A 13469-nucleotide genomic window follows, 5' to 3' on the forward strand; every position below is an offset into this window, starting at 1 on the left:
TTTTGATTTTAGCCATTCTGACAGGTGTAAGATGATATCTCAAAGTTGTTTTGATTTGCATTTCCCTGATCGCTAAGGAGGTTGAGCATGACCTTAAGTGTCTTTTGGCCATTTGAACTTCTTCTTTTGAGAATTCTCTGTTCAGTTCAGTGCCCCATTTTTTAATTGGGTTAATTAGCATTTTAAAGTCTAGTTTCTTGAGTTCTCTATATATTTTGGAGATCAGACTTTTGTCTGTTGCGGGGTTGGTGAAGCTCTTCTCCCAGTCAGTGGATTGCCTTTCTGTCTTAGTGACAGTGTCCTTTGCTTTACAGAAGCTTCTCAGCTTTAGTAGGTCCCGTTTATTCAATGAGGCCCTTAAGGTCTGTGCTGCTTTCACCACATCTTTATACACTACACCCCTGAGACATGAATGGACCTTTTCAAAGTCATACCTCCTTACTGGCCCACACAGCCCCTGTTGCCATGCTTAGGGCAGCTCAGACTTTTCTCCTTCAGACCATCAGTTCCAGGTAGGCAATCCCTATGGGTATTCATCTTCCCTCCACTAGTCTGGCCATCCTTAGTACCCTTTGCAGCTTGGAAATGTAAATTCTACATGTTATTTATGATTTGGAAAAATCAGAACTCTGGCCCCTGTTATGTTTCTTTTATTGCTTCTTAACTCTGTGGTCTTGGGCAGGTTACTTACATTTTGAGCCTGGCTATCATTTGTGCAGTGAGGCCCACACTTTTGAGTTGCCCCAGCCAGATGTGAAATACCCAGCAGGAGGCCTTGTGCAAAGCCCATAAGCAAAAAATGTATTCTCTTCTCCTCTCCTCTTCTCTCCTCTCCTCTCCTCTCCTCTCCTCTCCTCTCCTCTCCTCTCCTCTCCTCTCCTCTCCTCTTCTCACCCCACCCCACTCAGGAAGCTTTCTGAGGTTTGCTTATTTTATTCCAGTGTTTATAGTATGTTCCGCTGCACAATACATGACATTCTCCAGAAATACTAAGGTGACACACCCCAGTCTCTGCAAGTGAAGTCAGTCCTTAGCTGCCCCTAAGATATTGGCGGCTGAGCTAACTAAAGTAAAGTTGTCCTGAATGCTGCTCTTGGACTTGGAGGAGACAGGCTGCAACTAGATCTCCAAGTCGGACTCTTTTCATATCCCTTAGCAACTCAGAGTTATTGCTAAAGGGATAGTGGGCCCTGGCTCACTACTGTCTCCCACCCCTGTAGCAGAATGGAGGGAATTTCCTGGAGAGGATCTGCAGTTTCAGCCAATGGGTACTGTGAGAAGGCCCTGCTGGAAAGCCAATGCCAAGAGCAGCCTGGAGTGGGAACATGACTCTGCCATCCTGCTCTGAAATACAGGGATTATGAGAAAGGGGCTCAGGCCTCTAGATGGCCATGTTTAATGTGTCCTACAAAGGAAGGCCAGCACTGTGTGGCCTTGGGGCCCCCTAGCTGAAATGAAGGGAAAAGCCCACAACTTGGGAGAAGGAAAAAGGCCTGCCACTCATCTTGCAAACTGGAAGCATAGTTTCAGTCTAACCCAGGCCTACAGGTAGGCCCTTCTCTGAGGCTTCCTGTGATGTCTGTCTCTCCTAGATAAAGCCCATGAATGTGGAATATCTCATGATGGATGCTTCTATCCTCCTGCCCCCAACGGGCACTCCACTGACTGGCATTGATTTTGTGAAGCGGCTGCCATGTGGTGATGTGGAGAAGACGCGGCGGGTAAGTGTGATCTGGCCTCTCCTGGGCCATAGGTCTCTAGGTCAGTTAAAGACTGCCTCCAATATGTATCTAGTCACCTGTAGAGAATACCCCCTCACACACACCTACTGCCACACATGGCTTTCCAAAGCCTGTTGCCTGGAAATAGGAGATTGGGATTCTGTGGCCACTGGCACCTCTGTGGACAGCTGTCAGACTACCTGCACCAGGGCAGAGTGTAGCCAAAACCCTGAGTGGAAGCCACACCAAGTTTCTTTGAAGTATAGCGGAGCAGAACCTAGAACACCCAGTATAGGGGAGGTGGATGTGAACCTCGACTTCAAGGTCTTAGAAACCCAGGCAGTATACTAGCAAGGTGTCTGGTAGTGAGAGCATGATGCTGGCCAGGAGGCAGGAGAACGTGTGTGCAGAGCCAAGTTCTCAGAAGCAGCAGAGGGTGATCCCCTTATCAGCACTTTTTTCTGAGGTGGCCACTCTAGGAAGCAGCCTCAGTCGGGCTCTTCACAGTATTTTATCTCCTGCGTAAGATCTCAGTTTCTTTCTTAGAAAGCAACACTGCCTTTTCCTAGAAAATCATTCCCTGGAGACGTGACTATGAATAGATCATTTAGAGGCATCCAGATGACTACCACATCTTCTTCCTTGGTCTGCTTGTGGCCAGAGCATCAGAGGGGTTTCACTTCAGAATTTCAGGAAGCACATAAAGTGGGATGTGCCTCAGACAAGAGGCCTCTGCAACCTCCTTCACCCTGCTGGTACCTTTAATCACATGTTCAGGGGCAGCAGAGGAAGTGGGGACCTTGTATCTTTAGGCAACACACATTCCCAGTCCCCTAAGCAAACCACAGACTCCTGCAAACTGTCCTCTGACCTCCACAAGTGCACACAATACATTTTTTTTTTTTTTTAGTATAAGACCAAAAATACCAAAAGTGCCCCTGAGTCATGCCAGCCATGCTGAAATAAAAGTCATCAGAGTTCTTAGGGCCCAGGGAAAATGAATGAATCGAAACTTGGAATTTGGGCTATTCCCACTCATGGAGGGGCAGTTGGAAGAAGTGGCTAAGAAAAACTACAGGTTCATGAGTCAGGCCCACAGAGGTTAAGCCCTATTCTGTGTGACCTTGGGAGCATTACTTAACTTCCCTGAGCCTAAAGTTCTCCTGTGCCCCCCTCAGCTTTTGTCTGGAATGGCTGACGCAATGGCTGTAGAGTTTCTGGCAGAGTAAACACTGAGAGGACATTGGTGGAACTACAGTGGAGTGTGTTGGTGTCTTTGATGACCAAGAGGGCTTTACTCACAGTCCCTGCTAAACTCGTACAGAGGAAAAGAGCCAGCAGGGGCTCCAGCAGACATTAAAATCTGAATTGAAGCAGTAGCCATCTTCATATACTATCTGGGAAGCCAGTATGAAGCAGAGGTTCTTGTGCTGAAGTTTTGTTTTTGTACCAGGGATGGAACCAGGGCAGTGGACACGCTCATTGAGTGTTCTGCCTGAGGGCAGTGGACACGCTCAGTGAGTGTTCTGCCTGCTGTCTAAACTTTGTTTAGACATTGTCTCCAAATTTACGATCCTCCTACTTCAGCCTCCCAGATATCTGGGGTTTTAGATGTGTCCCCTCATTCTGTTTTCTGTAAAGAACAGCAGTTTTGTGTTTGTCACTATTAACCTCGAGGAAATGGGACACTTCTGCTTCATTCTTTGGCTATGTGTTACACACTGAAGAAAGTTCAAGCACGTCTCAACATTTGCAGGAAGGAAATTTTTTCCATAATTTCAACATTTGCAGACATTTTTTGCTTCTCCTCCTTTCTTTGTCTACAACTCATCCTCTTACACTGGCACAGGGTGTCTCTCCTCAGTCTCACTCTCACCATCTGTTTCTCCCTTCTCTGTTGTAGTACAAGTTCTCCTATTGTAGTGGAGTCTCAGAGCCTTGTGCATGCTACCAGTGACGTCACCTCCGGCCCACAATGGAGGTTTTATTTTTCTTTGTTTATTTTGTAGACAGGTCTCACATAGCTCAGGCTGTCCTTGAGCTCACTTTATAGCCAAGGATAACCTTAAACTTCTGACTCTCCTTCTTCTGCCTCACCTGTCTGATGGTTTTGTAAGTGACTCCTCAGAACTATATAAAGATTTCCCAGGAGACTTTGCCCCGTTCCTGGGGTGTCTTCTCATTAGCCAGAGTGGGGTACTTCCGCTATGTTCTACTTTTTTGTCAGCTAAACTATAAGAGCTACTTCATGAACATAGTGTTTTCTTTCTTTTGAATTATTTCTTTAGGAGAAGTTCCCAGAAGCAGAATTTCTGGTTCAAAGGGTATGGATGTTTTTTGTACATCTCTAACATCACCACTTGCTTTCCCTCTGGGCTGGGCCCACATCACCCTGCTTCAATCTTGTTCAGGATGACTGACTTCCACAGCTGTTTCTGCGGCCCTGGTGGGCTTCTAACCTGAATGACTGTCTCCTAACCCCAGCAGCTTGCAAATGTGGCAAGGAAGCCAGCAGAGGTGAACTGAGCGCCTGTCCCAGGGCCAGCCCAAGGCTCAGACTACCACTTGTGCCATGGTGCACCCTCACTGGGGACTCATGCACCTCTCCCCAGAGCTCTAGCCTTAGGGAGTTCCTGTGCTCACTCAGCCCCACTTGGAGCTGAGATCCTTCTGACTCCAGACCTTCCCCTCCAAAGCCTGGTTCTCCAAATACTGAATATGACTAAGGTTAGCTTCCAGATTCACAGAAGCTAAGAAATGAAAGTTTCTTCTTCACATTAGAACTCGGTCAACTGCCTTCCCTTTTGAAATTTGATCTTCTGCCTTCCAGGATCTGAAACAGTAATCATTCTTACTCTTTTTGGTTATGACTTTAAAATTTTGTGTCTTGATTTAGCAAAGAAAAGAAGATCACTTGATAGAAATCCAGGTCCCAAGCCCTGAATCTTTTAAAGACCAAGAAATGTAGTCAGAAGAACACAGGCTTGGAGCTCCCCTGAGCAGCCAGTCTAACAGCCCTGGGCTCCAGTTTCTCTGTCAGATAGGAGCCACCAGGGTCATTAAGAAGCTCAAATGATAGGCTGGGCATGGTGGTGCACACCCTTAACCCCTGCACTCAAGTGACACAGGCAGATGAATCTCTGTGAGTTCAAGGCCAGCCTGGTCTACAGAGTAAGTTCCAGGGCTATAGAGAGAGACCTTGTCTCAATAAAAAGGGGAAGCAAATGAGGTGATGCTCTTGGCCCCCCACAATGCCCAATGGCTGTGAGTGGTGAGAGGAAGCTGTTAATGTCTGCAGGGTACTGGCAGGAAGGGACCATGGAACAGGACAGCATGCCTGCCAGCCTGTGTGTGCAGCCATCTTGGGAGCCCACTTTTGCAGTGAGGAGCACCTTGCCCTGTAAGACTCACCTCTTTTGTCATTGGACATGGACTTCTCGTGTGTGTGCTTTTCCCTTGAAAATTGCTATTTGAAATGGTATTTTATATTTTATATTTTAAATGGCTTTATTTTTTATTTGTATTCCTGAGAATATCACCATTCAATATTTGTAGAGCAAAGACACAGTTTTACCAAAAGGCCTACATTGAGAGCCAAATTCCCAACTCATCGATTCCTTTGAAAACCTCAGTCTTTCAAGGGATAGACTACATAAAACAGCATGGATTTCTATTTCCCCATCTTAACCATGGCCTTGCTAGGAGTCTGCCATCAGAACCCTGTGCAATGTACTTGACACAGTCATAAGTCTTGCCCATGACAGGGACATGCCTACAGTAGGCCCCTTCTTTCTCCTCTTCCCTAAATTGTAACTACTTACTTGAGAGCTCACACTGTCAGATAATCCCAGTGGCACTCACTTCTCCCTTCACATTTTATTACCATCTGCTCTGGGCTGGCACAGGAATGGGACTATGCTATGTTATATGTGCCTGACATTACAGAGGCTCAGTTCAACCTCTTAGCAAGTGGGCCAAGCTTACTCTGCCCTCTCAGCACCCATTCTTGCTCCTGTAGTCCTAAATTTATGATACATAACCCCAAAAGCCCAGCACATAGTAGGTGCTTACTAGATAGGAGCTCTTGATTTTTTTTTAATAGAACCACATCTCTGTTTCTCCCAGTTGATGCAGATGTCTCTATGAAAACTAGACTTGAAAATCTGCTAAGAACATTTAGATTAGATTCTTATGCACCCCCACCAGCGTGGTGGGGAACTGCTTTATCCTGCACGCCACTCTAAAACTCTGAAGGCTGTGTTTCTTAAGATGAGGCCAGGACTTTCAGAATTTCTACACAAGTATCCTGCCTTAAGGCAGGATCGGGGCATTGGTAGCTAATCAGAGATACTCACTGCATGGGCCACCAGGATGCAATGCCTCTCCAGATGCTTGAAGGCGAGACTTTGTCCCCTCTCTTTTATTGAAAGTTCCCTGCAAAAAAAAAAAAAAAAAAGGGTATTCTCCCTTTATTTAACACAGGACTGTCACCACCTTTACCACAAGCAGGAATTCACCTGCGTGAAGCCACAATGGTTTGCCCTGACACTCCTTTATGTAGGTAGTGGTATCTACCAAGGGTCTGAAGGCAACCTCTTTCTGCAAGTCTGTGCTGACTGTGCCCTCCAGCCTTGTCTCAGGGTGGTAACATAGCCAAAGAGTTAGGGGTTACTGTGTCTTATCCACCACAGTAGAGTAAAGGGCACTGCTGACCTTGTCTGTTTGCTCTGGAGCTGTGTCCCAAAGGAGCCCACCATTCCATGTCAGGGAGAGACCTGGGACAAGGGGTACCCTGACCTGTGGCTTGCCCTGTGCTTCTGGGTTCTCTAGTTAGTGGCTAGTGTGATTCTGGGGCTAAGGGCTGCTTCTGCACAGATGTCACTGGCAGCTGGTGACATGGCCTTTTCTCTGCTCTCAGGACATGCCTGGTGGCCATACTGGATGCTGACAGACCCCTTTTCCATGGGACAGGGTGCTTGTGCTGACAAGCATTCTCTGCCCCTGAGATGAACTGGGAAAGCCTGAGGGGTCCTGAGGACATTGCTGTCCATTTGGCCAGGTATCAGGCCTTACTCTCCTGTCTCTGTCACTCTCCTCCTCCTAAGGCCCAGGCCCAAGAGGTGGAAGACTTAAGATGGGAGTTGGACTTTCAGTGAGTCTAGCCAAATCTAAAGCTTACATGCATGTTACCCTCTTGTCCTGTGCCCATATTTACTAGATTGGACTGGCACACATCCTGGTGATTTCTGTCTCCCAGCCCCACTAGCTCAGATGGAGAAGCACAGAGGTGGTAGCCCTTCCTTGAAGCACTGTCTCGGGCAGCACTCCTCACCTCCCTATGGAATGGGCAAGCCAGCAGGCAGAAGATGTGTGTTAAAGGTCATACAACCCTTGGGGACAGGTCCTGGCAAATGGCAGGTGCCTGGTAAAGTGGCCTGGGCCTTCACCTATTGTGGACTGAAGTAGGCTGCTCCCCAAGCCTAAAGTGTCCTCTTATTCTTTCCAGGCCACTGTACTTCAAGGCTGGCCCATGTTTTGCCCCCTCCTTTTTCCCCATTAACCAAGAGTCACCATGAAATGCCGTCATTCAATGCACCTCTCCAGAACCCTCCTGGAACCCTACTCTCCTCTTTGTCTGCTCTGTCCAGGCCATCCGGGTATTCTTCATGCTGCGTTCCCTGTCACTGCAGCTGCGTGGGGAACCTGAGACCCAATTGCCACTGACTCGGGAGGAGGACCTGATCAAAACAGATGATGTCTTGGATCTGAGTGAGTTGGCCATCTTGTGTTGCCCCGTGGGCCAGGGGGTACAGGACACTACTCTACTGATCATCTGCAGCAGGGGTGGGAGTATGCACAGCATGCAGTCTCTACTGCCTGCCACTGACCCTGCTGAAAGGTTAGTGCTAGACAATAGGAGGTCCAGTGAGAGTAGGCCCTCATTGACAGGATGAGGGCAGCACTGGCCTTTCTAGTATTGTGGATTTAAAGGACTTTTGTCTGAGTCCAGTAGAACAAGGAGTCTCTTGATGCCAAAAGGAAGTCTGTAAAAATCAAACTATCAAAATGAAAAGACACAACAAACCCCCAAACAAGTCACCAGTGTTTAGGTAAGAATGGGGACTTTGCAAATCAGAAAGATATGTGCTTAGCCCATAACCTTAAACTGTATTGACCATTGTCTTAGTGAGAGTTTCTATTGCTGTAATAAAACATGGTGACCAATAATAACTTGGGTTATTACTACATCACAGTTTATCATTGAAGGAAGTCAGGGCAGGAACTTAAGGCCGGAACTGAAACAGAAGCCATGGAGGAGTACTGCTTATTGCTTCTTTGTTCCTCATGACTTGCTCCATCTGCTTTCTTACACAGCTCTCAGTGGCCCAGATTGGACAGTGGGCTTTCTTCAAACCACACAATGGTCAATGAACTATCAGGAGCCTCTGCTAAAGACATAGGGTTAATTCTGAATCCTAAGTATGAGGAAGGAGACCAAAGAGGATACTCTCAAAGAAGAGGCATAGAGTAGGCAAACAGAAGAAGCAGGTACCATTCTGTAGTCCGACTATTCAAAACATCTTTTCTGATGCATAATTTATATAAAATAAATTCCTCCAACCTTCAGTGTATATAGTGCAGTGAGTTTTAGTCATGTGAGCTGGTTTCACATGGCTAAACCATTGAGTGTTAGCTTTCAAGCCAGCTCTGCCTTACTCTTTCTCCTCTACCACAGCCTTTGTTTTTCCTGCTATAAAATGGGGATGGTTGCTGTGCATTTTGGCACATGCCTTTAGTCCCAACACTTGGCAGGCAGCAGATCTCTGAGTTCAAGACCCTCACCCCACCCCCACCCGTGGTCTGCAGAGCAAGTTCTAGGACAGTAAGGGCCACACAGAGGAACCCTATCTCAGGGGGGGAAATGGGAGTGGTTACAGGTATAGGACTCTTGGAAAGCCTTGCTTCACATACACAAGGCTCCAGCTTCTGTTCTTACTACTTGAGAAGGAAAAAGGTAGAGAGATGGCGAGTTTTGCTTTGGTGACTGGTTGAGAGATGCCTTGGAAGCCACAGCCACAACCTAACGCTAATCTGAGAAACTAGTGGTTCAGCACACTGGAGAGTTCTACCTCCTGTAGAGCACCAGGATGCCCAGCATGTGGGCACCTCTGACTGAGTGACCAGGATGTAGGTGGAAAAGGACCTCACTGGTTCTTTTTTCTTTTCCTGGCATTTCTCTTGTTTGTGCTTTTATCTCCCCGTGTGTTAGAGAAATAAAGAAATTTGCCTGTCTCCTTTGACCCTTTACCCTGAAAAGCAGCAACAGTGATTTCTATAAGGCTAGAATTGATTAAGGACCCGTCTTTCTGATTTGATCCGTGCAGAGAGGGAGAAGTCCCCTCACAATGTTGTATCTGAAATGGAATTAAATTTATGCTGGGAATTTACATTCCTTTGCTCCTTCCCCAAGGAAGGACCCTGCTGAAATAAAGGTTAAAAGTATTTCACTTATCAATTTTAATTGATTAGTTGCTAGTTGAGATCACTTAACTGAGCCTTTTTGGGTAGTTGGCCATTAAGAAAGAAATGGCTGGCTCACTTTATTCATCCTGACTGCAAATTATGTCTTTTGCTAAAGAAAATGACATTCAAAAAACTCAGAATAGGATGGTTTTTAAACCTGGTGCTACCATGTTGTTATCTGGCTTCTGTTGTTGTTTGTTTAAAATTATTTTGGTGATTGTAATATTGAAGATCATCATACTTCAAAGTACACGAAAGATTGCTATAAAGCTGACCCTGGAGTGGTTGAATGATAGCTGAGTGATTGAAGTTTCTGTCTTCATGACAAGTTGAAAAGCTAGGAGAGAGGTTTAGTATTGGTGCACTTTTATATCCCATGATAAGGTCTGGTAGCAGCAAGAAGTGTGACATAACAAGTATTTATTGACCTTGTTGCTCTGATAGGAAACACAGCCCTGGAGAACTCTATCAGCAGCAGCAGCAAGAGTCTGCTGACAAGTCCTGAGTCTTTGGTCCTGCATGGCAGGTACCATACTAAAGGTATGCTTGCTTCCACCAAGGACAGCAAAGGTGTGCTCATACCCTGGAAAGGTGCATTGGCTCTGCCCTAATTGAAGCTTCCCTTTGCTCTCCTGAATAGGAGGCTGGCATGGGGCAGAAGTTGAGAGCTGTTTTCAGGGTAGGCTATGTCTACTGAGTAAGGGGAGAGCAAGAAGGAAAGTGACTTTAGGGGACCAGCATTCTGGCTCACCAACCTCCTGCTCTCAACCTTACCATGACTGAGCTTGTGTCATCTACCCCATCTTTCTTTCCTTTTACAGTGTGCCTGCATCTAGCTCACATTAATTCTTATGGCTTTTCCAGCCCTCTCTAACAGATAAGGACTTATAGTTTTCTTCTTCTTCTTCTTCTTCTTCTTCTTCTTCTTCTTCTTCTTCTTCTTCTTCTTCTTCTTCTCCTCCTCCTCCTCCTCCTCCTCCTCCTCCTCCTCCTCCTCCTCCTCCTCCTCCTCCTCCTCCTCCTCCTCCTTCTTCTTCTTCTATTTGTCTTTTTCTACTTTCTACTTCCGATACAGATTAGATCTATGTAAGTCTCTCTTAGTGTCCTCATTGTCTAAGTTCTCTGGGATTGTGGTTTGTAGGCTGGCTTTCTTTGCTTTATGTTTTAAAACCACCTATGAGTGAATACATGTGATAATTGTCTTTCTGTGTCTGGGTTACCTCACTCAAAATAATGTTTTCTAGCTCCATCCATTTTCCTGCAAAATTTAAGATGTCAAGATTTTTTTCTGTTATGTAGTACTCCAATTGGGTAAATGACCACATTTTCCTTATCCACTCTTCAATCATGGGACATTTAGGTTGTTTCCACGTTCTGGCTATGACAAACAAAGCAGCTATGAACATAGCTGAGCACATGCCCTTGTGGCACGATTGAGCATCCTTTGGATATATACCCAAAAGTGATATTACTGGGTCTTGAGGAAGGTTGTTTCCTAATTTTTTAAGAAATCACTACACTGATATCCAAAGGGGCTGTACCAGCTTGCAGAGGTGTTCCCTTTTCCCCACAACCTCTCCAGCATAAGTTGTCATCAGTATTCTTGATCTTGGCCATTCTTACAGGTGTGAGATGGAATCTCAGTTTTTTTGATTTGCATTTCTCTGATGACTTAAGGATGTTGAACATTTCCTTAAGTGTCTTTTAGCCATTTTAGATTCTTCTGTTGAGAGTTCTCTGTTTAGGTCTGTACTCCGTTTTTTTTAATTGAATTATGTGTTCTTTTGGTGATCAATTTCTTGAATTCTTTATATATTTTGGAGATCAGACTTCTGTCTGATGTGGGGTTAGTGAAGATCTTTTCCCATTCTGTAGGCTGTCGTTTTATCTTGTTGACCGTGTCCTTTGCTTTACAGAAGCTTCTCAGTTTCAGGAGGTACCGTTTATTAATTGTTTCTCTCAGTGTCTATGCTGCTGGGGTTCTATTTAGGAAGGGGTCTACTGTGCCAATGAGTTCAAGTATATTTCCCACTTTCTCTTCTATAAGGTTCAGTGTGGCTGGCTTTATGTTGAGGTCTTTGATCCATTGGGACTTGAGTTTTGTGCATGGTGATAGATATGGATCTATTTTCATTCTTCTACATGTTGATATCCAGTTATGCCAGCACCACTTGTTAAATATGTTTTCTTTTTTCCATTTGATATTGTTTGCTTTTTGTCAAAAATCAGGTGTTCGAAGATGTGTGGATTGATATGCGGATCTTCTATTCGATTTCATTAGTCCTCCTGTCTGTTCTTATGCCAATACCAGGCTTTTTTCAGTACTGTAGCTCTGTAGTAGAGTTTGAAGTCAGGGATTGTGATGCCTCCAGAAGTTCTTTTTTTTTGTACAGGATTGTTTTGGCTATCCTGGATTTTTTGCTTTTTCATCTGAAGTTGATTATTATTCTTTCAAGGCCCATGAAGAATTTTGCTGAGATTTTGATGGGCATTGCATTGAATCAGTAGATTGCTTTTGGTAAGATTGCCATTTTTACTATGTTAATTCTGCCTATCCAAGAGCATGGGAGATCTTTCCACTTTCTGGTGTCTTCTTCAATTTCTTTCTTCAAAGATTTAAAGTTCTTGTCATACAAGTCTTCCAATTGTTTGGTTAGAGTTACTCCAAGATATTTATGCAATTTGTGTCTATTGTGAAGGGTGTTGTTTCTCTGATTCTTTTCCACCCCCCCTTTTTTTTTAGTTAATCTTGTATCCTGCTACATTACTCAAGGTGTTCATGAGTTGTAGAAGTTATTTTGTNTATTTTATGCTATTTGTGGCTATTGTGAAGGGTGTTGATGCTCTGATTTCTTCCCCAGCCCTTTTATCATCTGTGTACAGGAGGGCTACTGATTTTTTTTTTTTTTAGTTAATCTTGTATCCTGTTACATTACTGAAAGTGTTTATAAATTGTAGAAGTTTCTTGGTAGAATTTTGGGGACCACTTATGTAAACTATCATATCATCAGCAAACAGTGAGAGTTTGACTTCTTCTTTTCTTATTTGTATCCCCTTGATCTCCTTTTGGTGTCTTATTGCTCTAGCTAGGATGGCAAGAGCTATATTAAATAGATATAGAGTGGACAGCCTTGTCTTGTTCCTGATTTCAGTGGAATCGCTGGGAGTTTCCATTTAGTTTGATATTGGCCATTGGCTTGCTGTATATTGCCTTTATTATGTTTAGGCATGTTCCTTCTATCCCTCCTCTCTCCAAGACCTTTATCATGAAGGGATGTTGTATTTTTCAAAAGCTTTTTCGGTATCTAATGAGATGATCATGTGGTTTTTATTTTTCAGCTTGTTTATATGGTGGATTATATTGACAGATTTTTGTATGTTGAACCATCCCTGCATAGCTGGGAAGAAGCCGACTTGATCATGGTGGATGATGGTTCTGATGTGTTCTTGGATTCAATTTGCCAGTATTTTGTTTAGTATTTTTGCATCCATGTTCATGAGTGAGACTGGTAATGTCTTTCTTAGTAATGTCTTTCTGTGGTTTCGGTATCAGGGTAATTGTAGCCTCATAAAAAGAGTTTGACAATGTTCCCTCTGTTTCTATTGTGTGGAATAATTTGAGGAGTATTGATATTAGTTCTTCTTTGAAAGTCTTGTAGAATTCTAAGCTGAAACCATCTGTTCCTGGGCTTTTTTTGGTTGGGAGACTTTTGATGACTATGTCTATTTCTTCAGCAGTTATAGGTCTATTTAATTTGCTTATCTGGTCTTGATTTAATTTTGGTAAGTGATATTTATCCAGAAAGTTGTCCATTTCCTTTATATTTTCCAATTTTGTGGAGCACAGGTTTTTGAAACATGACCTGATGATTCTCTGTGTTTCCTCCGTGTCTGTTTTTATGTCCTCCTTTTCATTTCTGATTTTGTTAATTTGGATATTCTCTCTCTGCCTTTGTGTTAGTTTGGAAAAAGGTTTGTCTATTTTGTTGATTTTCTCAAAGAACCAACTCTTTGTCTCATTGATTCTTTGTATTATTTTCTTTGTTTCTATTTTGTTGATTTCAGCTCTCAGTTATTTCCTGCTGTCTAGTTCTCTTAGGTGAGTTTTCTTCTTTTTCTTCTAAAGTTTTCCAATGTTCTGTTAATTCACTAGTGTGGGATTTTTCCAGCTTCTTTATGTAGGTGTTTAGTGCTTTAAACACTCTTAACACTGCTTTCATTGTG

The 13469-nt window shown here is 44.1% G+C and overlaps 1 protein-coding gene across 1 annotated transcript in view; it reads left to right on the forward strand.

The window, feature by feature from the left end:
- The window catches only part of Clec16a (C-type lectin domain containing 16A), a 229553-nt gene that overhangs the window by 105360 nt on the left and 110724 nt on the right, over positions 1–13469 (forward strand). Inside the window, exons 16-17 of the mRNA XM_050136455.1 lie at positions 1593–1721; positions 7370–7490. Of these exons, the coding sequence (XP_049992412.1) occupies positions 1593–1721; positions 7370–7490 (250 nt within the window). The remainder of the gene's footprint in view (positions 1–1592; positions 1722–7369; positions 7491–13469) is intronic.

The sequence above is a fragment of the Alexandromys fortis genome, unplaced genomic scaffold, assembly GCF_014885135.2.
Source record: "Alexandromys fortis isolate MF-2015 unplaced genomic scaffold, M_Fortis_MF-2015_v1.1 scaffold_29, whole genome shotgun sequence".
In the NCBI taxonomy this organism is placed as follows: domain Eukaryota; kingdom Metazoa; phylum Chordata; class Mammalia; order Rodentia; family Cricetidae; genus Alexandromys; species Alexandromys fortis.